This window comes from Balaenoptera physalus (genome assembly GCF_965194825.1).
Source record: "Balaenoptera physalus genome assembly, chromosome: 3".
NCBI classification, from domain to species: Eukaryota; Metazoa; Chordata; class Mammalia; order Artiodactyla; family Balaenopteridae; genus Balaenoptera; species Balaenoptera physalus.
The window spans coordinates 135,179,012-135,201,595 of record NC_138890.1 but is presented as its reverse complement, the minus strand read 5'-3'; the positions used below and the strand labels follow the sequence as shown (position 1 = coordinate 135,201,595).

The following is a 22,584-nucleotide window of genomic DNA, read 5'->3' as shown; positions in this document are numbered from 1 at the left end:
TTTCTTGTAAACAATGGAAACTGGCAAAGCTGTACACATGCACCAGATCTGCCAGAGCAGAGTTCACTGGGGAGATGGGGACGGTTTCCCCATGACCCATCCTAGAGCAGTGCACCGAGAGCCAAACAGAGCTAGACCTCGGGCTGCATGATTAGGAAGCACCAGCTCCTTACCTGCTGTGATCAGAGACTGGACACAAGAGTGACATGTCATGTCAGTAGCTTAGCTCCAGCCTGGTCCCACCAGCTTGGGCATTCATGCCTGGGAGAGGCTGGTCTTTCCTGGCATTAGGGGGGCTGCAGACTCTAGGATGCCACAAGCTAGCTGCAGAATTCCCCTCTAAGTGTTCATGGTTGGGGAAGCACCAGCCCCTCTCCTGGCATGGTTAGAGACTGACGGGGACTGAATGCCGTAAGCACTGGGGCACCAGGTTTCCATGGAAAGAGGCCACCTCTTTTCTGGGGAAGCCAGCCTGCTCCCCTCTAACAAATGAACTCTTACCTCTAGCAGGTGTACTCTGCTTTATATAGTCACATGCCTGCTATGCATGCTGCCCACCTGGGCCCCGTCTATGGCCAGACAAAGGAAGAATTTGGCATTTCCCGTCAGAGCACAAAGGACAGATTTCTAGGCGCTGTGTGGTTTTCCGCCACTCGCCCCACCCACCCCAAATCCAGTTTCTGCCCTTTCCTGCCTGCTCCATGCCCTCTGTGGACTTCGTTACCCCGGCTCCCTTGCCCTTTGACTTCTGGGTGGGCTTGGCCTATGGCAGGCACCTACAGAGGGTCAGAAGAGGAGAGAGGGGCCGTGGCATTTCTTCCCTCCTCCTTGCCTGCTCCAGCCTGCATCTGTGGCAGAAGCTGCATCTCTCCAGGCCCACAGCTTCTGTTGGGCACGCTCTCCACTGCTCAGCTCTCACTGGGCTCTCAGGAGCAGCAATGGCTGCCTGAAGTTGCATATCCCTGGGGCCCCGTACCTTGCCCACATCTCTGTGAGTTGTCCCTTCATTAAAGTCTCTTCATTTGAATCACTTGGGTCAGATTCTATTTCCTGACAGACCCTGATTGAAACAGGTATCTTTCAGCAATAACATCCTGTGATTCTAACACTTGTAGCCCAAGCAGATGCTTTGTTGAAACAACATCCTGAAAGAAGTACATTGTGGGCACCAGAATTATGACTTCCAACTCAGGTGGGTTTTGTTCTGCCCTATGAGTAAGTAACCCTACCTGGCTATTTCTTTACCTTTCTTTACCTATAGATTTTAGACTATAAAAGGATGTATCTCATTGTATCAAGTTTACTAAACAGTTACCTTTAAAAGCATATATATATATGAACATATATATACATACTAAAATAGTATTACTGGTGAGAGTTCAGGTAAAAACTTTGTGTTCACTAATGAACTGGATAAAACAGAATAATCCCTGTTGTAGACTTGTCTGAATTGTCCCTTGTCTCTTACTTGCACTGTCCGCATTGTGATGACCCTTCTGTGTACGTTCCATGTTGATTTTGTTTTGTGTCCAGGGCTTGATTCGTGGTCTGTAAAGTGAATTTCAGCAGGGACTAATCCTTCATTGCTAAATTGCTATGGAGTCTTGGCTTCACTCTGACACACTTGGCAAAATGCTGGCTGCCTACTTCTTTTATTCCTTGTTTTCCCATCAGAAGAGTAACCTTTATTTAATAAGTTTAAAATATAGCTCAAGATGCCAACTATTGCCAATGGTTATTATTACTACTTTAAAACTTGAGAATGAAGAGACTTTCCCCAGGAAATCATTTTTAAATAAAATACAGGTTTACCATATGTTGGTTTTTGACCCAGAGATTTTACATCAATTTTCCTGACCCTTTTCCCCAAGAGGATTGGCCACTTGGACGCACACAATCTTTCTCATCACCCATCTCTTCTCTCTCTGTATCTCTTCTGACACTTTCACAGAACAACAATGTGAGAATAAAAGCCTGAAGAATGAACAGTGAACAGTGTTCTTGATGTCTGGGATGGAAAGCTGATAGGTCTACTAGGAGAGTTTTCCTTCTTCCCTGAACTATGAATTATTAAAAGTCTCCTCATCATATAGAACACCTTGCACTTTGATTTAGATCCCACAACAAGCATCCTTGACTTTGGTTTGGGTTGGTCTCTTTGCATGTTGTCAGCTGGGGCTGCAACCTGCTGGCTTGGATCCTGTCACTTTTCTAAGACTTCTGAATGCATGAGACTTTGTTTTTACAACAGGTGTCTGAGAGTAACACAACAGAAGCGTCACTTAGAGAAGGACCTTCTTTCCTAATACCGGGTTACCCCACTGCCCAGCTTCCTATACCCTTGGTACATAGTACCTGGAAATGGCTTGTGTGTGTGTGTGTGTGTGTGTGTGTGTGTGTGTGTGTGTGTGTGTGTTGGTGCCATCTGTGAACCAGAAGCCCACGCTGTTCCTGGAGCCCTCACCCTTTGTGTTCTTTGCTCCTTCATAGGGATATTTAAGTGAGTAAAGCACTCTCTGATTGAAGTACAAACTTTAAAATATTTCTCTGGCCACTTCCCACACAAATATTTCTCTTCCCACTTACCCACACACACTCGGCAGAAATACATGTGCCTTAGCCATTTGTAGTGTGACTGTTTTAAACATCTCCCTGGCAGCAGCAGTTCAGGAACTTCTGGCTTTTCAATTACCCAACAATATGCAAAAAAAAAAAAAAAAAAGTCATTCCTGGAGCCAGCCTGTTATGTACCCAGAGTAGGTGATGCCTATGAGATGTGACTTAATCGGAACAAGGAATATTCTCTACCCAAACTGTCTCCATCCCTGAATCCATACCTGATAGCTCATCATTAGAGATGCTTCTTCTGAATCTTTAGAGGTTTTTAAAAAATTATTTAAGAAACATTAAATAAAATGAGAATACACTGTAAAGTAGCAACACCTTAAAATATTCTTGAGCTATGAGATGTCGGTGGGTATTTGCTGACAATAGATCCTTGCAGATGAAGACTGTTAAGAGAAGTAGGAATTCTGAGAGTGGAGATGAAAGAGTCCCCACGGTCAGTTTTACCTGCTTCAGAATGTGGTCTTGACCAGTTCTGATAATTCTGGTTTTTGCCGAATTTTAGAAAGCATAGAGAGAACCAAAAGACACATTTTCAAACTTCATTTTGTTTATTAAGGGAGAAATAAGCAGAAGAGGATTTTGAAACATGTTCTTTCCTGTTGACACATGTTCAAAGAATGTCTGGAGGAAATACTAAATTAAAAGACAGACTGATACAACTACTGGCATCATATCACTTACAATGAAATATGGTTGCTATCTTGAATATGAGGAAAAAGAAAGAGAAGCTTCCCAACGTTATAATTTTGTTGATGGAGACAACGAAAATCTTAATTTAAAACCTATTTTATGTTTATGTTTTGATTTTATCATTGTGAATTCCCTTGGAGACGTTTACTCAAAATGGTTCTATTATATTCCTCGTTCCTGATACTACTGGTGTGAAGAGTACGGGGGGTGGGAGGAGGGTGTAAAAGCTTTAATATTTCAAATACAGAATTAACAACTATAAATGTTCACCTATGAATATTCCTCCTTATAATTCAAATTTTGAATCTTCCTCCTAGAGAGTCAGGACAGGTAGTAGATGGGTAATGAGGTCTAAAATCTTGACTAAACACATTATTTGGCATACCCCACTGTCCATCCTTTTACTCACTCAGCAAATCTACAGAATGTGCAGTGCACTCTGTGGGGAACTGAACAGGATATTAAGGTAGAAATTTACTTCTGCCCATTCCCACCTTGCTAATGGAACCCCTATTTTTTCAAGTCTCCATTCTTCATCAAAGATGATCCAGATTCCAGCTTGGGAGATGTGTCTAAGCCAGTCCAATGGAAAATCCCCTGGTTTGGGGAACGCATGTGATCTTGTTCCGTCTAACTACATGTGGGAGTGGAGAGGTGCCATCATGCTTGTAGAAAAGATGTGAGATCCTAAAATACACTTACAGGAAGAGCTGTGTACTTTAACCTTCCCTTTAACCTTGTAGAAGCCAGATGTGACACCTGGGACCATGAGGTTAGTGAACATGAGGACTGAGGATGCACACCTGAGTCTTGATAGTAACACTGAGCCACTGGATTCATCAGCCCTGGTGCCCCGCTACCCCTGAGCTCCTTGTTACATGAGGAAGTGAATGTCCTTGTTGTTTAAGTCCCTGTGGGTTGAGTTTTCTATTACTTGCAGCTGAAAGCATTCCTTGCAGGTACAAAGTGCATAAACACAGTCCTCAAGAAGTTGACAATCTCGGAGATGAATAGACTGAATAAGATAAACACCATAATAACATCTATGAAGATGTTAACTATTACTTCTAAAGGTTCCTCTTGCTTTGGGAAGAGGAAAAAAGCACCTCCACCTGCAATGATTAGGAGCTACTTCATGGAGAAGGTGGCACTTCCTATAGCACTTGAATAATAAGGTAAGTGCTTGGATGGCCTAGAGGTGGTGAATAGAAAATAATCTATTCCCTCTTGAGAGTAAGAAGGCTAGAGAGTAGAAGAAAAAGTTGTTGGAGCAATATTATGAAGAGAGATCAAGGTGGAAAATCGGAAACTGTACACAGGTTTCCCACCATGAGGTCTAAGGAATCCATGTCCCTTGATACGCTCTGTGAAAATAAATGTTCTTTAGTCCAACAAGTCTGAGACACTGAGCATACTATATCCCTACATATCCTCTTGGGTATTAACAATACACATTAGCATTTAAAGGCTCTGAGAAGTCCTGAAGACTAGAACTACACTTAACTGTGTTTAATTGCTTTGGAACAGGCTGGACTTAAGAGAATAGAAGAGACTTATAGAGAGAATTTGGAGAACAGGAAGAGGAAGTGGTAGTAAAGAGACAAATAGTGATTGAAGGGGTAAAAAATGTCAGAACAGAGAGTATGACAGGAGTCAGGGGCAGAGGATGCTTCAAGGAAAAACTGGTCGGCAGAAAGAAAAGATGCAGATAAATCTACGAGAATGAGTACTGAGAAGAGCCCACAAGTTTCACTGATAGCGTGTTTTAGCAGTGAGAAATGAAAACAATTTGTTGGGATGACAAGAGAGCAAGAAATTGATTATGAAAGAAAGAACTCTGATTATGAAAGGAAAGGAAGGATAAACTGAGGATCAAACATGTTCAAGTGAATATCTTTCATGAATAGATAGGTCTGTGTGCTTGCATACAAAATTAATGTAGAGATGGATGGATGGATGGATGGATGGATAGATGGATGGATGGATGGATGGATGGATGGATGGATGGATGGATGGATGGATGGGTGGATGGATGGATGGATGGCTATTGAAGGAATGAGCTAGTGGAGATGTAGAAATTTAAGTTGCTTTATAAAGAAATAAAGACCCTGGGAGATGAGGAGAAGAATAGAGGTGTCCCTCTGTGGAGGTGTTCCTGCTTGGCCAGGAAGAAAAGATGAGTAGTTAAATAAAAAGAGAGAGTTCACCTTCAACTTCTGAAGTAGAAGGTGAAGTGATGGAGGGAAAGGGGGGCTTGGGAAAGATAGCGTCTGGAAAGGCTATTGTGGCCAGTGATCTAGAGAATGACGGAGATAAGTGAGAGGATTTCTAGAGTACAGTGAACTCTCTACTCTTGAGCTGGTGGGCTAGCCCACTAGGGTCCTGTGATTTTCTGCAGCAGAATTCTTTAAGCTAGAATCTGAGAAAGCAAACTGGAAGGGAGATGTAGGGTTGGGCAGTTCCACAGTAGAAGGTTAAGGAGGCATGATACCTGGAGTTGATAGGTGGGCCTTGTTTGGGGTTTTTTTGTTGTTTGTTTGTTTTGGCCACGCCCTGAGGCATGCGGGATCTTAGTTCTGCAACCAGGGATCAAACCCATGCCCCCTGCAGTGGAAGTGCAGAGTCCTAACCACTGGACCGCCAGGGAATTCCAGATAGGTGGATCTTGTTAACATGACCATCTCGTTTAGACTGAAAAGAGGTCAGATGTGTCCACAAGAAAGCTAGTGGACGTGGCTAAATTGCAAGAAGGCCAGCGATCTGAAATTCTGGTGAGAAGAGAAAATATGTGTTTTGGATTTTGGAGAGAAGTAGAGGTGAATTAAGGAAGTTGTGAAAGGAAAGAGGATTTACAAAGTTCAAGATCTAAAAGAAAAAAGCACAATCATTACATTGTTGCCAAAACCCATTCACTGACTTGTCAATTAACAATGTGAATGTAGCAGATTATTCTCAGCTTGGCGGTCTTTTTATCAGCACTTGCTATAGTTTGCCATTAGTGCATCAAACTTTTACTTACTAAGACTTGCAAAAATGTGAAATGTGCTTTATTTTCTATCCTAAAATCATCAATATTTTTAAAAAATATTATGTATATGCTAGGTCCCTAATAAGGAAATTTAACTAAAGCATTATTCTGTTTATATTTATACTGATTTGTTCATCATCAAGCTCATTTATTATTACTCTTATTTTCTTTGATGTAGTTGTAAGAGCTCTTCATATACTAAAGATATTATCTTTGGGGGGAATGTTTTATCATATATCTTTGGATATTACCTCTGATGTTTTTTGCCTTACAAAAGTCAAAGTTTTATATACTCCTATGTATTGGTGGTTTCCTTTATGTCTTCCTCTCTCAAACATTGCTTTTAACTTACCATTTCATTTAATGTTTATAATGGTTTCACATTTTTCATAGAAAATCTTTGATCCACCTGGAATTTATTTGTGATAAAGAGTAGGATAGGGATTTAGGGATCAGTGGGTGTGGGGCAGGGGAATGTGCAAATGTGTGTGTGTGTCTGTGTGTTGTTTGGTTAATCATTTGCCTTTGGGAAAAGTATTTCTATCACACTTAGAACTGTGTGACAATTTCTACTTGAATTCATTGTAAGTGAAAAATTAAGGAATACTGAATCAATTGATTTATTGAGTTCCAGCTTGGCCACAGCATTTACTGTGTTTCCCTTATGAATTAATCTGATCATCCTCTCTGAAATAACTACTAGTTTGCCTGCTGTGACTTTATTTTATGAAACCAATCTGATTCATTTAAACAACTTAATTGCTTTCAATGTGATAAGATTATTCCTTTTAACAGATGTGTTTCTATTGTAAAAAGATGATATATTTGGCTTGGGACACATCACAGTATCTGAGATGTTCAAATATAAATGGAAGTGTTTCATTGTAAGGCCTCCCATCCTCCATTGACTGTTTCCTTCTTTCCTCTACAATATTTATTTATTTCCTTCCTTTCCCTTCCTGCTTCCACATTTCTTCTGGTTTCTATCACCAAGTTCTTCCCCTGACATCTTTCCCTTGACTATATATGGACCCCAGTTTTCTCCCCAAAGCCCCACCAGGTTCATCCAAGTCCTCAATTCCTCTGTGCAAGGCCAGTGGCCCTACAAGTCTGTTGCTGGGAGAGAGATCAGAGCTACAAACCTTCCTTTGGCAGTCATCCCTGTTGAAAGGATTTTCACATGTGTAAATCTTTTAGGACAAACACTACAGACAGTGTGAGTGATCTGCCTTATGTCCAGTGACATCACAGGACCACACCATGTGGGACTTTCCCTCCCATAACATTTCAACTCAGTGAAAATGAACATCAAAAGCACCCTGAAGAAGAAAAGGAAAAGAAGAAGTGTCACAAAAGGGCAGCTTGAGGCCTGGAGAAAAAGTTGAGATCAGGACAGTGTCTGGCCAGGCAGCCAGCTCCAGGTGTACTGGGAAATTCCCATCTGCCAAATTCTCAAGCTGTTTTCATGTGGTTATTCCTTATGCCAAGATACCGTCCATACTCACCCGTTGTACCTCTCATCCACTGCAGTTATTTCATAGTTGACTTGGAGAGGGGTAAAGCAGGGGGAGGTTAAAGGACTATTGTGTTACTTAACTCAATAGTGGTGAGTAGGAAACATACTCATATTTAATAAAGGAAGATAATTAATATGCAAAATATGTTCTGATTAAAAGACAGAGGGGGGCTTCCCTGGTGGCGCAGTGGCTGAGAATCTGCCTGCCAATGCAGGGGACGCGGGTTCGAGCCCTGGTCTGGGAGGATTCCCACATGGCGCGGAGCAACTGGGCCTGTGAGCCACGACTACTGAGCCTGCGCGTCTGGAGCCTGTGCTCCGCAACAAGAGAGGCCGCGACAGTGAGAGGCCCGTGCACATCGATGAGGAGTGGCCCCCGCTCGCCGCAGCTCGGGGGGGGGAGCCCTCGCACGGAAACGAAGACCCAACACAGCCAAAAATAAATAAATAAATTTATTTTAAAAAATAATAATAAATAAATAAAAGGCAGAGAAATATAAAACAAATTTCCCTCCATCCTACTTTAATCACCATCATCATTCCACCAGAGGGAGATCATGGAGCAGTTCTCGGAAGTATTTAGAATGAAGTAGCTTAGGAAAAGACAGGGCTCCATATGCTCCAGCTCGGCTTACCCAGTTTCTCTACATTGAGGTTAAGTCCAAAGCTTCAGGTCCGAGTCAAGGGATACTTTGCTTTCCTTTGCAGTTGTTCTCAAGCTCATCCATGTTATGGAATCTCATGGAAGGAATGGCTGTAATCTGAAGTAGGATTTGTCTTCTGGGCACCTTTGGACATAATGTCATCATACAGCACCCCAATAACCCTCCCTACTCCAATTTTCAAAACTGCCATAGTTTCATCATAATTCTTAGCAGATGCATTTATCAGATTAGCTAAATCATTACTGGACAGAAACCAAGGCCCAGAGGGTGGTGGTCAAAAAGGAAGGACCCAGTAGAATTCTGCCAAATCCTGATCTCAAGTGCCTGGCGCAGGACAGCCATGGGAGTCTTGGAAACCTTGGTGTTGGAAAACTTTCCAAAGGAGGTCAAAAGGGAAGAAATGGGAAGGGCTTGAAACAGACATGCTTTGCAGTTGTGTCTACAGAGCAGTACTCAAACTACCCACGGGGTAGACCAGGTACGTTTTGAAATTTTGTTTGTTTGTTCATTTGTTTGGTTTTTGTTTCAATTCATCGTGGACTGATACTTTTATACAATAAAACACAGATGAGTAGGAAAATTAAATTAAAATTTGAAAAAGGCATACAAAATGCATGCCTTATTATATGATTAGATTGGACAGACATTAAATTACATTTCATTAAATAAAATAAATTAGTACAGAGTCATGATAAATGATTGTAACAGCTTCTAAACTCTGTCTCTCAATTTCTATTCTCATCTTGCCCTAGATGGGTAATGAACAGGTCACACACCGGCACAGGTCTGGTAGTCAACCTTTGAGTGACAAGGCTTTAGAGGGCGTGGCTAATGAATGCGATGGAAGCCCAACAGAGAGAACCACACGTGGCCTTTGGAGCTTCCAGACAACTGCTCTGTATGGGTCTCTCGAAACACAGAAGGGTCAAGAGAGAGAGTAGGGATGGAGGAAAACAAAAACCCGGGGCTCAAAATCAGCATCCCCAACAACAGCTAATAAGGACAGCTGAACACAACACAGCAAAGCAGAACCTCAAGGCCCCTGACCTGTGAAGCAGTCCCGCTCGGAGCACCGCCTCACACTTGCTCAGCCCAGCACAGCTGCTGCAAAATTCATCCAAAGCAAACACAGCTCTCCCCGCAGCAGACTCAACAGAACAAAAACCGACACCAAGAAATAAATTAGATGCTGGAGCTCATCATGTTACACAGCCCACTGTTCTCAAATCCAGGGTCCTGAATGTTACAACAAATGATACTATTAACCCCTGCATCGGTTTAAAGCCCAAACCAAATAGCTCCTTACTATAAACCAACATGATTCTCAGAATTTTCCAGGTCAGCTACAAGAAAGAGTTATGAGACCGTCTGGAAAAAAACCCCAAAAATTCTAAAGAAAAAAAAAAAACCTCCCAATTGAATTAAATCTCACCATGTCTAATTGCAGTGTATATGGCTAAATCCTTTTTCCCTCTGCACAGCCAGCTTGCCTCTTAGAGCATCTAAGCCCCAGAACTTCTCAAAGTAGGGCAGGCATGTGGTCAGGTTGAAAGCCACATGGACCCTGGAGCCAGCACCTAAGGGTTTAAGAACTGATCTGCCACCTGCTATGTCAGTAATCTCCAGCAAGTCTTTATCCACAAAACAAGACTAATGACAGCCACCTCCCAGGAAATAGAGTTGAAAATGCCTAGCAATTTGTAAAAATCTATGTGGATATTAGTCCTTACTACACAGAAATAAGCAGCAGAGAGATTTTTTAACATGCCCCCCGCCACCCCGGCAAAAATGAAGCTTTGTCTTTTACACAGTTCACTTCTTCCTCACAGCTCAAATCACTTCCACATGTCACACATTATCTTTCTTATGTTCCCAACATCACTGCAATACAGTGGGGAGCTGGCATCATCAAGCCCACTTTACAGCTTGCAGAAGTGGCACATGAGGAATCTATCAAGGCACACCAACAGTGACAACAATGACTTGAAAAGTAACGAGGACCTTTGGCTGGAAATGACAAATCTGCTTTAAGTTTGTGGCTTTTCTTAATCCGGCTCCTCCTTGTCTCACCCACAGGTCTATGAGACAGGAAGTCACTACTCTGCATTGGTTTTATTAATTCTTCTTATTTACCATGCAGGAGAGCTTTACTGTTGCTGCATCCTGGTAAAGTGCAAACAGGATATTTCTCAAATTCTGTGCTCTGGCGGTATACTTATTAACATACAAGGTATTTCAGATCAGGCAAATGATTTGGTCCAGCTTGTATGCTGTGTAACCTTAGGCAAATTACTTAGCTTCTCTGAACCTATTTCTTCAGTTGTAACATAAAAATAGTAGTTTGTCCTGCCTTCCTCACAGACATAAGACATGAAAACATATAAATGATCATGTAAATAGAATTTTGGAAATAATTTAAGACACATTAAATTATAATGTAGAATATACAAGTATAATATTGTTTTTTATTATTCCCACTGTCTTATGCTAGTGAGCAATTTAGTAGGAGTTTTTTGCAATCTGCCAAGAAAAATAGCTCTGTATTTCAACTCTCCTTTATAAAAAAAAAATAAAAGATAGGACACATATATCTTAGAAAAAGGAAAATAAGATCTGTTAATTCAAGGTAAATTTTGGTCAGTGTTTCTGCAAAGTGTTTGGGGTCATGCATGGTGCCTGACTTGTCTATCCATACTCATTTTATAACATTTGCAGTACTGATCAGCACCCAGCACAAACAGAATCTCGTAGAATCTTAAGTCAAATACCTTTTGTAGTAAAGGAGAAAGTACAGTAGAAAGCCTGGCTATGTGTTTCATCTGTTCCTGGGGAGAGTGACAAAGTGCAGTCCTTGATTTTTAAAAGATATTATTATTAAGGCCCTGGATAAACACATGGTCATTTTCAATTAAAAATGAGTAAAAGAGACACACAGAATTAAAAATATGTTGCCAATGTTCCCCTTTAATAACATTATGAAATCTTCCAAAAATGTAACGAAAATTTAACCAAATTTGGTCAAATTTAGAGAAAATGGCATGACTAGGAATAAATTTGCTACAAAACATATGGGTTTCTCTGGATGATGTTCAGGCTTTAGCTAAGCCTCATTGTAAAGCAGCCGTGATCTGTGCAAGGTTCCACGTCTCTCTACATAATAAATCTATGTGCAAATGAAAAATAGAGAGAAACTAAATATGATAGGCATCATTTTCTGCCAGGAAAAATAGTAATTATTACTTTAGAGCAATGAACATCTTTGAACTTCATTAAGTTCTTATGGCTTGGATATTTTTTATTCTCTCACCATTTATAACATGAATACTTATACAGGTATTGAAAATGGTTAACTACAGAAATGAGTACTTTATGGCACACATACGTTGCTCTAAAAAGCCCTAAAAGCACAATTCCGAAACTCCCCAAACTGATATATACCTTTAATCTTAGGTGTGAAAAACTTTACCTCTAGAACACTTGTGGTGAGAAAGTTAAATCTGCAAAATCGAAACTCAGTCTTCAGACTCTTCTTCCTTCACCAATACAGTCACAATATTTCATCTGGGCTTCTTAGATCCAAGCCATTGAAATGACTAAGTTTTCTTCTTTTTTTCTATGTTTCTTTATAGCTGGGACTTACATAACTCCAGAGTGTAAGTATCTCCTGTACCTACCACATGTGAGAATTAAATGATTTTCTAGTGATTGTATTGTTACATTATAAACGAAAATAAGTTTTACTTCCATGTAGCTCCCTCTAAAGTGTAATGTATTATACAGTTGTTCATCAGTAAAATTATAATAACTATTAGGTGACTGAAAGATTTTTTTTAATCTTTGAAAAATTATATAATGACTGTCAAAAGAAGAATTACATGAAATAATCTGCTTAGATCTTTTGCATTAAATCTTTTGGTTTTCTTTTGGAGGTTTCAACATGGAGATTATCGGAGGGAGAGAAGCGTCACCGCATTCCAGGCCATTTATGGCTTCCATGCAGTATGGCGGCAATCACATTTGCGGGGGGGTGCTGATTGATCCGCAGTGGGTGCTGACAGCAGCCCACTGCCACTCTCGGTGAGTATTAGGCTTACTGTGTTTCCTCAAGTCGGCTAGAAGAGAAGCTCGCCTCTCCCAGGAGAGAATTGGATCTACCCTTAGCTTCTGTGATAACTGACCAACTGCTGGAGTTTATTTACCCTCTCACACATCCGCGATTCTGCCCCAAGTTCTCCTTTACTGGGAGATCTAGGCAACCCAATAGACAAATTCAAATCCTTCATTGTAATGCCTGGGAACACAGCAACAGTTATAACTGAAGCGGCAGTATTCCTGACCTTGTTAGGGGAACTCAGACAACCTGAGTTTGCACCCCATTTTACAAATGGGAAATAATAATAGTAGTATATAACTGCTTCATGCGGTTTTGAGGATTAAATAGTATCTATTTAAATATTTTAGCATGCTTAGCACATAGTAAGCTGCAAATAAGTGGCAGCTCTTATTACTGTTATATGTATGAGGAGCCTGATTTGCTAATAGAGTTTTCTTTTTTTGTTGTTTTTGTTTTTTTAATTTTTTTAATTTTTTTATTTTTTTGCTCATAGGGTTTTGAGACCCCTTACCTTAACTCCTCTGTTCAACGCCCACCACGGAGGTCTGAGGCCCACAGTTTGGGAATCACAGCTGTAAGGGGCAACAATCTAACTAGGTGAAAAAAAAAAGTATAGATGATTTACAAAGAAAAAGAGAGAGAGAGAGAGTTATTTTTTCTGGGATACTTAAAATGAAAGCTTTTCTAAAGACAGACTATAACCTCTCATTCTGTGATTCTCTTACTTCAGCTAAAAATGTCCAAAACCCTTCTTGGGATGCCGCTACCATCACAAAAGGAAAAGCAATAGAAAACTAACTTGGCCTTTGTTGTTTTGTTTGTTTGTTTCAGCTTGGGGGGTGGTTTTTGTTTGTATGTTTCTTCCTTATGTTTCTCGCCTGAATAAGCTAAGAAAAGATGGGGCCTTCTCCTTTCCTTACAAATATGACAGCACTTCACTTAAGAACCTCTTAGCCATAATCATTTACTCTCTAGGCATCAGTTATATCTAAATGGAACAACTGAATTGACTTGCTTCTCGTATTTTGGGGATTTTGTTTGGTTGCCCCATTTTAATGAGACTGTTTGAACACAAATTAGAAATTCTGAAGCCTGCAAACTGTGAGAACTTCTGTTTTATTCCTAAATAGCAAGCCACTAATTTCCGATTTAACATGGTTACTTCATTTAAGCAGGGTTCTTGCTGTCACAGAAATCACCCTTGTGTCCTCATCAATTCTGTCTTTTCTAGGGCACTTGTCCCCTGGGGACCAGCTAAGCAGAGGGTGACTATCAATAAATGTTCATTCAATTCAGAATATGCACATCTTCAAATATGCTTGTGGTTACACATTCAAACGGATTATAACCTCCCCAGACATAGAGCTTGATTTATTATAAATGCTGAACAAATGCTGGATAGAAAAGAGGAAATAAATTGGAGGGGAGGGGTTTTTTTTGGTTTTGGTTTTTGCTAAGCTAAATGCACAGTATGTGAAATCCTTCACAAGCCATAAATTGCTATCCAAAGATAAATAGTATTATTAAGTTGAATTTCAAATTTTGTCAAGTGAACTTGACTCAGCATAAATAGATTCCCAAATTGAAAAATTGGGAAAAAGAGGTCTTGGAATTAAAAAAAAAAAAAAAAAACACTATTAATAAATATTATTTTAAATGGCTGTAGTTTAAAGAACTGCAGAATATGTGGATCAGATTTCCTCTACAGGACACTTGGGTGTAAAAATGTAGGCAGGTTGGTGCTTAGAAAAACATAAAGCTTTATGAAATCCAAAATATTTATGAAATAGTTCAATGGTGGCTTCCCACAAATGGACTCCCAAGTATCCTGTGAGAATAGCTTACTAACTCCAGGCCCCTCTCTCAGCAAAATGGTGAAGGGGGCCAAATCTGGGGTGTTCCCTTCTCACTACCCATCCACGCTAAGTTCCTCACTTAGTCTCTTGGCCCCTTTATTAGTTGCCATGCCAATTATAAAAGGAAACCAGTAAAAAATCCTCTTGTATAACATTTTCAGCCTTTCAATTTATCAGAAGCAAAACTCTCACCAACTCTTGTCCACCATCTTCCTTAGTCTCCTCCAATGCCTTCTCCCACTGAACACTCCCCCATCCTCTCACCTGCCTAGCCAGTGAATAGATGGAACCGCCCCCCTCCAACCCAGCCCCTTCCACATGGCCTCACTCCATCCCAAATCACTCAAGCCTCCCAGAGTAGAATGGTTACCAATCCAGACCCCAGGTTCAAAGCAAAGAAGCTTTAATCCCCCCTGCATTTGCATCCCAGAGCCTCCGCTTAATATCGGTGGGACTTTCTCAAGTTTGTCAATTTATCTGATCATCAATTCCCTCATCTGCAAAATGGGGATAATCATAATACCTCCTTCACAGGGCTGTTGTGAGGTTTAAATGAGGGAAAATATGTAAAATGCTTAGCACAAAACCTGGCACACTACAGTAACTTAATAAATCTCACCTAATGTTATGTTAATATCTGTACCTTCCATGGTAATCACCGAGGAACAAATATCATGGTCCAGTCGTGCTGATGGGATAAAACCATGACAGCCCATCTCTGACAGCCAGGTAATTCCCTCCTCTCTTAGGCAAGAGAATTCCAAAAATAGGGACCCTTCCTTCACTAACACACCCAGAGGAATGGGTCTAAGCAGAAACACTGCTCAGTGCCAAGGCAGAGTGGCAGAGGAAATAAGAGGCTTGAAGGGGCTTGGCACGGGGCTTATAGAGGTGCCTTGCAGCCAGACACCTCCGGATGATTCTGACGCAGGTGGTCCAAAGACCACCTGTGGAGAAACACTGTGCTGTGCCAAAGAGACACTAGTATTGTTACTTCTCCTCAGTGGGAATTCATACCTGGATTTAGGTAAGGAGGTGGGATCCTAGAACTCAGGTAATTCCAGGTATCCTGTGGGCAGAAAAAAATTGACCTCTGTAGTACAGATTACAGTTGAAGTGTATCTAGAAATGGAAAGTTCAGAAAACATTCATGGTCTGCTTGCGTTGTTTTTGGTATTCACATGTCCCAGTGGAGACAAAAATAACTAAAACACTTCAAAGCCATTAACAAGTCAAGGAAATTGGTAGAAGATGAAGGAAAAACAGACATTTTCTCAGCGCCCTTCCCCTAGTCAGAATTCATCTTCCACGTCCTGCATTTGTATCTCCCAGCCTTCCTGTGTTAGTTATTTATGTATGTATCCATCTTTTCTATTATATCAGTAGTCCCAGGGATTTTATATCATCCTTCCCCTCCAAAGCTTTGGGTTTAGTGAGTACGCTGAATTTGAGTTTGAATCAATCCTGGGAAATCCAATCTACATCCTTTGAGAAATTTCATCCCCATCCTGATTTTGCAATACACAAACTTTTCAACAAATAGAGCTGGAATTCCCAAAATAAACCAGAATAAACTCTTTTGGTGGAAACCAAAAAACGGTAATTCCCAGCAGTCACAGCCCTACCATACGCAAACCCACCCCGGCATAGCCATATACTGGCTCCCCAAACCTGAAACAACCTCTTATTCCTTTTTCCATATGTTTCTGTGCTCTTTTTAATTGTTATTAATCTTTATTCATATGTATATATGTGTGTTTATTGGGTATGTGTGTTTTTGTTGTAATCTGCCCTCTTTTCCACGTGACAATGAAATAGTTACATGTAAACAAATATAATTCTTTTTATCCCCCTCCTTGTTCCAAAAAAGGATTTGAAGTCGTTTCCTGAGAACACACATTAAAATGGGATATTTTTGTAGTATGCCAATGGCTCCAAGGTGTTGTCAAGATCTCAAAAAAAAATTTATATTTTCATAACTAGATGTAAATATAATTTTATTCAACATACAGTAAGTCAGATCAACTGTTGAAACACTGGTACTAAAATTGTATATGACTAGAGATTTCAAAAAAAAAAAACCTGTTGTTCCTTCATCTGACTCACCAGTTTTTATCCTCTAAATCTCCACAATGGAATTATCAATGACTACTAACTCTAAAGTGTCTTAATTTCAAATGATTTTTCACCTTGAGGAAAGTTTTCCCTTCTTGTCTAAATCATCTTTCTAACTGAGGGGACAGAACATATGAGTATAGTTGAAAGCCATCTAATGGACCTTACTTCTCCATATCGCCCTGAGATGAGGTTTAGACATACCAGATTAGCAAGTGTAGAGTTGTACCTTTTTACCTTTTAGTTATTAAAACACTTAACATTGGGAAGATGAAAAATTTCTGGATATTGATGGTGGTGGTGATGGGTGAACAGCAATGTAAATGTATTTAATGCCTCAGAGCCATTTAAAAATGGTTAAAGTTATAAATTTCATGTTATGTATATTTTACCTTAGTAAAAAAAATTCAACAATGGTGGATATAAATCACAACCCACAAACTCGAGAAATATAATTTCCTTTATTTTTATATAAATTAACACAACTTTATTGTAAACTTGATCTCAGTCACTTAGGGTTTCACTCCTTTTTCCCCACAGTAGGGTACACGTCCTGATATTCTTTTGCAAGGCTGGGGAATTGGAGTGGGATGGGTTTGGGCCTTGTTATCATCCATTCATGACTGGGTCCACTGACACCTCTGTCACTCCACCTAATCCTACACAGGTTATCTTGGAGCTGGCCCTTATTCCTGTAGGTATATGGCCCCCTCCACCATTTCTACTCCTCACTGGAAGATTTGAGAATCATTCTGTGGTGTCTATTCTCTTTGCTTTTCTTAGGTTTGCCAAAGACCAGTCTTCCAAAGTGGTTTTAGGAGCACACTCTCTCTCAAAGAATGAGGCCTCCAAACAAACATTTGAGATTAAAAGATTCATACGATTCCCAAGATTTACATCAGATCCTAAATCAAATGATATTATGCTGGTTGAGGTATGTGGCATTGCGTTCCTTCAGTTTCTCCTACATTCTTATACAGCACAGTTCAGTTGTTAAATCATCTACACAAAAGGATGTTGTTGGCACTCTCCCCATGTTCGAGGTGATTGTGACATATTTTATAAGGGCCCATTTTGCTCCATTTACTGCCTTGAGAGAAACAAGAAGTTATCACAGATGCATCTGGGCTGTATTTATACAAGTGAAAACAGCTCTGATGCTCGCATACATGGGAGGAGAACATCCCAACAGGCCCAAGGATCCACGCTTTTTTCCCCAATGCTTTTCTCATTAGCAAGTGAAAAATACAAGTCACTTATATAACAGAGCCAAGCAAGTGACTTCAGAGATACAGAAGTGAGTTACAACTTAGTCTAGACCATACTTAGTCTAGTCCAAACTTAGTCTAGACCATACTCAAGGGTCCTATCTAGCAGGAAATAGCCCAGCCCTCAAAGTCATGACCTGTGGATGTTATTCCACAGCAAACCATCCAATGCAGAGCAAAGGCCAGTTTGCTTGAGACTGGGCAAAATTCCTGCTCTGTGTAAGCTCCCTCCCCCAGGGTCACTGAGCTCTAAGGGGAACGAAGAGCGTGTTCAGGAAAGCAGCAACCACAGATGCAGCTGTGGGCTACCACCAGAGTAGATTCAAGAAGAGGGACGCCCTCCTAGCACAGAGGGACCACACAGACATCACTCAGGCTAATGATACTACTGGGGACAAATGATAATTTATTCTCTTTTCAATCTGTCAGCTTCACACGGCCGCAAAACTCAACAAACATGTCCAACTGCTCCACCCAAGAGCCAAAAATGATATTACAGCTGGAACAAAATGCCAGGTTATTGGCTGGGGAGCCACTGACCCAGAATGTTTTAGGCCCTCTGATACCCTGCGAGAAGTCACTGTTACTGTCATAAGTCGAAAAGTTTGCAACAGCCGAAGTTATTACAACCACGACCCTATTATAACTAAAAACATGATATGTGCAGGAGACACCAGAGGCCAGAAGGATTCCTGCCAGGTAAGAACTCCTCACTCAAACAGGCACTTCAGGCTGCTGAGCTACACTCAGGCCCCACCTGCACACCCGCACCGAGGAGGAGAGGCGTGGAGAACATCACATCACAACTCCAGACAGGTGCCCTCCAATCCTGCACGGTGTTCTCTATGCTTTCTCATCTACCAATGCAAATGCGTCATAAGTACTTGTGCAACACGTAGTAAACACTCATTAAGTGTTTGTTCATCAGGATAGTTAACTATATCTGATAACTTTTACAGACTTCCGCTGAGGAGTATTACCGCCCTTAGAAAGCCTACCAACTCTGAGGTCACTAGTGGTGATTAGAAGATAACTTCTCAACCCCCCACCATCACCACCTTTAAACGAATAGACAGGTCTTCTAAAACTCAAATGCAAAAAGTTCAAATATATATTATGTGTTTCTTAAATAATGTTGACTAACTGCTAACTGACTAAAAGGAACAACAGTCATGCTTTTCAAAATCTTCTGTTTCCTGAGGTAGTAAAAAAAAAAAAATAGGTGATCATGTTTACAGGTGATGAAGGCTACCTAGCACAGATGGATTACTAATTTTTTTTAAAATACAATATAATATTCACATTATACTATATTAAGCATTATCAAGGGGAGGGTATGATGATGACAAAGATCATGTGTAACTGCGGTGCCCCAAGATCATCATCCCCCTCAGCCTCTGTTTTCACAGCCAGCCAAGCACAAAGTACTGCAGTTTTTGATGTGAGTGGCAGCAGAGGCAAAGATTGCTCTTTAGATTTGAAAGCCAGCTCCTTATCTGAAAGGCCAGGCTTCCCCCTCTATCACCTTGTCACTTTCCTTGACAGAATTTTTGTTTATTGTTTTGTTGTCAGAGTGAGTCCTCAAGAATCAGTTCATTGAGCAAGTATTTACTAAGTGTTGGGTATGTGCAGAGCCCCACGTTCAATCATATGACGATAGAAAAAAATGATAGAGAAGATAGAGCACCTGCCACGAAGACATTTACTTGAATACATTGCTCTTTTCTACCAGTCTCAATAGCAACTTGATTTCAAATCCATGAGCACCAAAATGAAATTCATAATTTTGAAAATTTCTTTTATTTCAGTGGGTTATTTCAAACTTTATGTCTACCCATTTCTTCGTGAATAAAGTTCAGCAGTCACTGATTACCGAAGGATGTATATACACATAGTCTTAGACAGAGACAGGGACATGGACAAAGAGAGGCAGACAGACAGATGGACAGAACCATGGTCCTGGATGGAGACAGAGACACAGAGAATCTATACTGCGTCAGGGGCTGTATCGGGCACTCTGCAGGACACAAAGAAACCAAGGACCCAGATAATAATCCTTTGAGTAATTAACAGCTGATGGTTGAAAAAGTTCAACAGCTTCTTACCAAGTATCTGCCCGTTTTCTTCTTTCCAGGGTGACTCAGGGGGCCCCTTGATCTGCAAAGGTGCCTTCCACGCCCTAGTCTCTGGAGGTCGTAAATGTGGTGATGCCAAGAAACCTGGAATCTACATCCTATTAACCTGGAAATACCAGGCTTGGATCAAAAGCAACTTGGCCCCATCTCATGCAAACTAAGACTACCCATGATTTTCTTGGCTCTACCAGTTGCTTGTTTTTGTTTTTGTTTCATAATATGTTCCACAGGCCAACTTATCTTCAGAGGTAGTTGAATGTAGCTAAATGGAGCACAGTTAGGGTACACTCCTGACCCATTAGGACTGATTTTGTTAAGGAATCAAGTTCTTTTTCACATGTACCACTGATGTATTTCTACTCTGCTGATCTTATTCTGAATAAAATTTAGAAGACTATCTGCTTGTCTTGTATGGAAATAGGATACAGGGAATGATACATCGCCCGACTCCACGCACACTCCCCCAAAAGGGCAAAAAGGTGATTAAACAAGACAGTAATGGCATCACCTTTAATCAGATTTATGTTGTGATTTCTGCTGGATCATCCTAAGCTGTATTTTTAAAATAAGAAACACTAAATTCAAACACCCCAACTCAAGTTAAGAAAAAATCATCAAGGTTTATACAAATATTTAGATAGTACTTATTATTTTTTTATGTCAGATTTTGTTCCAAACAGGATTTAAAGCAACATACAAAAATACCTGCAATAAAACAAAATATGAAATTAAAAACAATTTTTCCTCAAAAAATTAATAGAAATACAATGTGATCCAGCAATTTCACTTCTGGATATTTGTCTGAAGAGAATGAAAACACTAACTCAAAAAGATATATGCACCCCCACGTTCATGCAGAACTATTTACAATAGCCAAGATATGGAAACAACTTAAGTGTCTATTGATGGATGATGAATAAAGAAACTGGTGTGTATACACACACACACACACACACACACACACACACACACACACACAATGGAATATTATTCAACCATAAAAAAGAAGGAAATCTTGCCATTTGCAAAAAACATAGATGGACCTCAAGGGCATTATGCTAAGTGAAATAAGTCAGACAGAGAAAGACAAATACCAAATGACCTCTCTTATATGTGGAGTCTTTTTTAAAAAAAAAAAAGCTCTTAGATACAGAGAACAGATTAGATTGGTGGTTGCCAGAGGTGGGGGATAAGAAGTGAGAAAAATGGGTGAAGAGGGTCAAAGGGCAAATAAATGAATAAATACATTTAATTAACTAACTAATTAATTAAAATAAATAATAATTTGGTGAAGAAATTGAGGCAAGGAGGAAATGAGAGTAAGAAAGATTAGATGAAGATAGGAATGTTGTTAATATCCAAAGTGCCATAATTTTCTCCCTACACTTTTGCTAGAAGGAGCCATATTTGGCTCTATGCTTCACATGAGTCAACGCAAAAAGATCAACAGAATCAGTTACATGAATTACAGTATCCAGGAAATAAAAATAAACTATTTTTCCAGAAGTAGGGCCACTGGTGCTAGAACTAAAACTAAAACAGAACTTTCTTCCATGATCCTCTTAAGAAGGACACTGTGCCATGGTTCCTATGTCCCTACCAAAGGCATCAGGATCACCTGAGAAGACTGTTTGGAATATAGATTGTTCTGAGTCCTTGCCTAGAAATTCAGATTGAATAGGCTTGAGGTGGGCCTGGAAACCTGCATTGTTTAAAAGCAATACAGTTGATTCTGACAAACGCTCAAATCCAAAAGCCACTGATAATGAACATCCTTAATAACATATTACAAAAAAGAACAGTAAGTTCTTGGCATTGTTTTTTATAAATCCTTCAATGTGAACTGACAACAGAAGACCAAAGTGCAATTCAGTAGGAGCACTTGAGGGTCTCAGCTGTCCTTGACTGTGGTGGTCCAGTGATTGATTGGTAACTCTTTCCAATTTGAGTGGGTGGTGGTGGACGATGGGAGCATCATTTCAGGCTTCTCCTTCAATGGTCAGAAACCAAAAGGTTCATCTCAGCCTTTATATTTAATTTGGGTTTCAGGAGAGAAATAGCACTTATTTCCAAGTACCACCGTTGAGTTTTGTTACATTCATATAGAAAAGGATTCTTTTATGTTTGTTTGTTTGTTTGTTGTCATGGCTTTTAGAAACCATTAACCAGCACTATTCTACTATGAATACTTAGCCAAATGGAAGCACTGCATTAAAAAGCAACCTAATTAAAAGTATAGAACTGCTTTGAGAATAAAGTAATAAAAAAGTTTCTTTAAATATTCCATTTTGTGTCATTTTGATTCATTAAAAATATACTGATTATGACCGAGAAATCCAAGACTATACTTCATAAGAAAAAAAGGGGTGGGAGGAATTGTAGAAACTCTGGACTCACCATTAAAAAAATAATTATCTCATCTAAATTTCAAATCCATGGAACATATTGTTGCAAGTCTCTTTAATGTAACAAAAGGACTGTTGAGATTTCTTCGGATTGCAGTTGGTGAGTACCCTGAAAATTTGTCACTAAAACCTGAGAGTTGTGTTTTGATTTTAGACTCCATGCT

At 40.1% G+C, this 22,584-nt stretch overlaps 1 protein-coding gene across 2 annotated transcripts; it reads left to right on the top strand.

The window, feature by feature from the left end:
- Window positions 1–1,817: 1,817 nt before the first annotated feature.
- On the top strand, window positions 1,818–21,833 carry GZMK (granzyme K). 2 transcript variants are annotated; one of them, XM_082455928.1, is made up of 5 exons: window positions 1,818–12,180; window positions 12,457–12,604; window positions 17,396–17,546; window positions 18,310–18,579; window positions 20,015–21,833. In XM_082455928.1, the coding sequence occupies exons 1-5, from the start codon at window positions 12,117–12,119 to the stop codon at window positions 20,174–20,176; spliced, it is 795 nt and encodes a 264-aa protein (XP_082312054.1). In that variant the 5' UTR covers window positions 1,818–12,116; the 3' UTR covers window positions 20,177–21,833. The 2 variants fall into 2 exon arrangements, with proteins under 2 accessions (XP_082312054.1, XP_082312053.1); XM_082455927.1 differs by lacking the exon at window positions 20,015–21,833 and having other exon boundaries at window positions 18,310–18,939.
- Window positions 21,834–22,584: the final 751 nt, after the last annotated feature.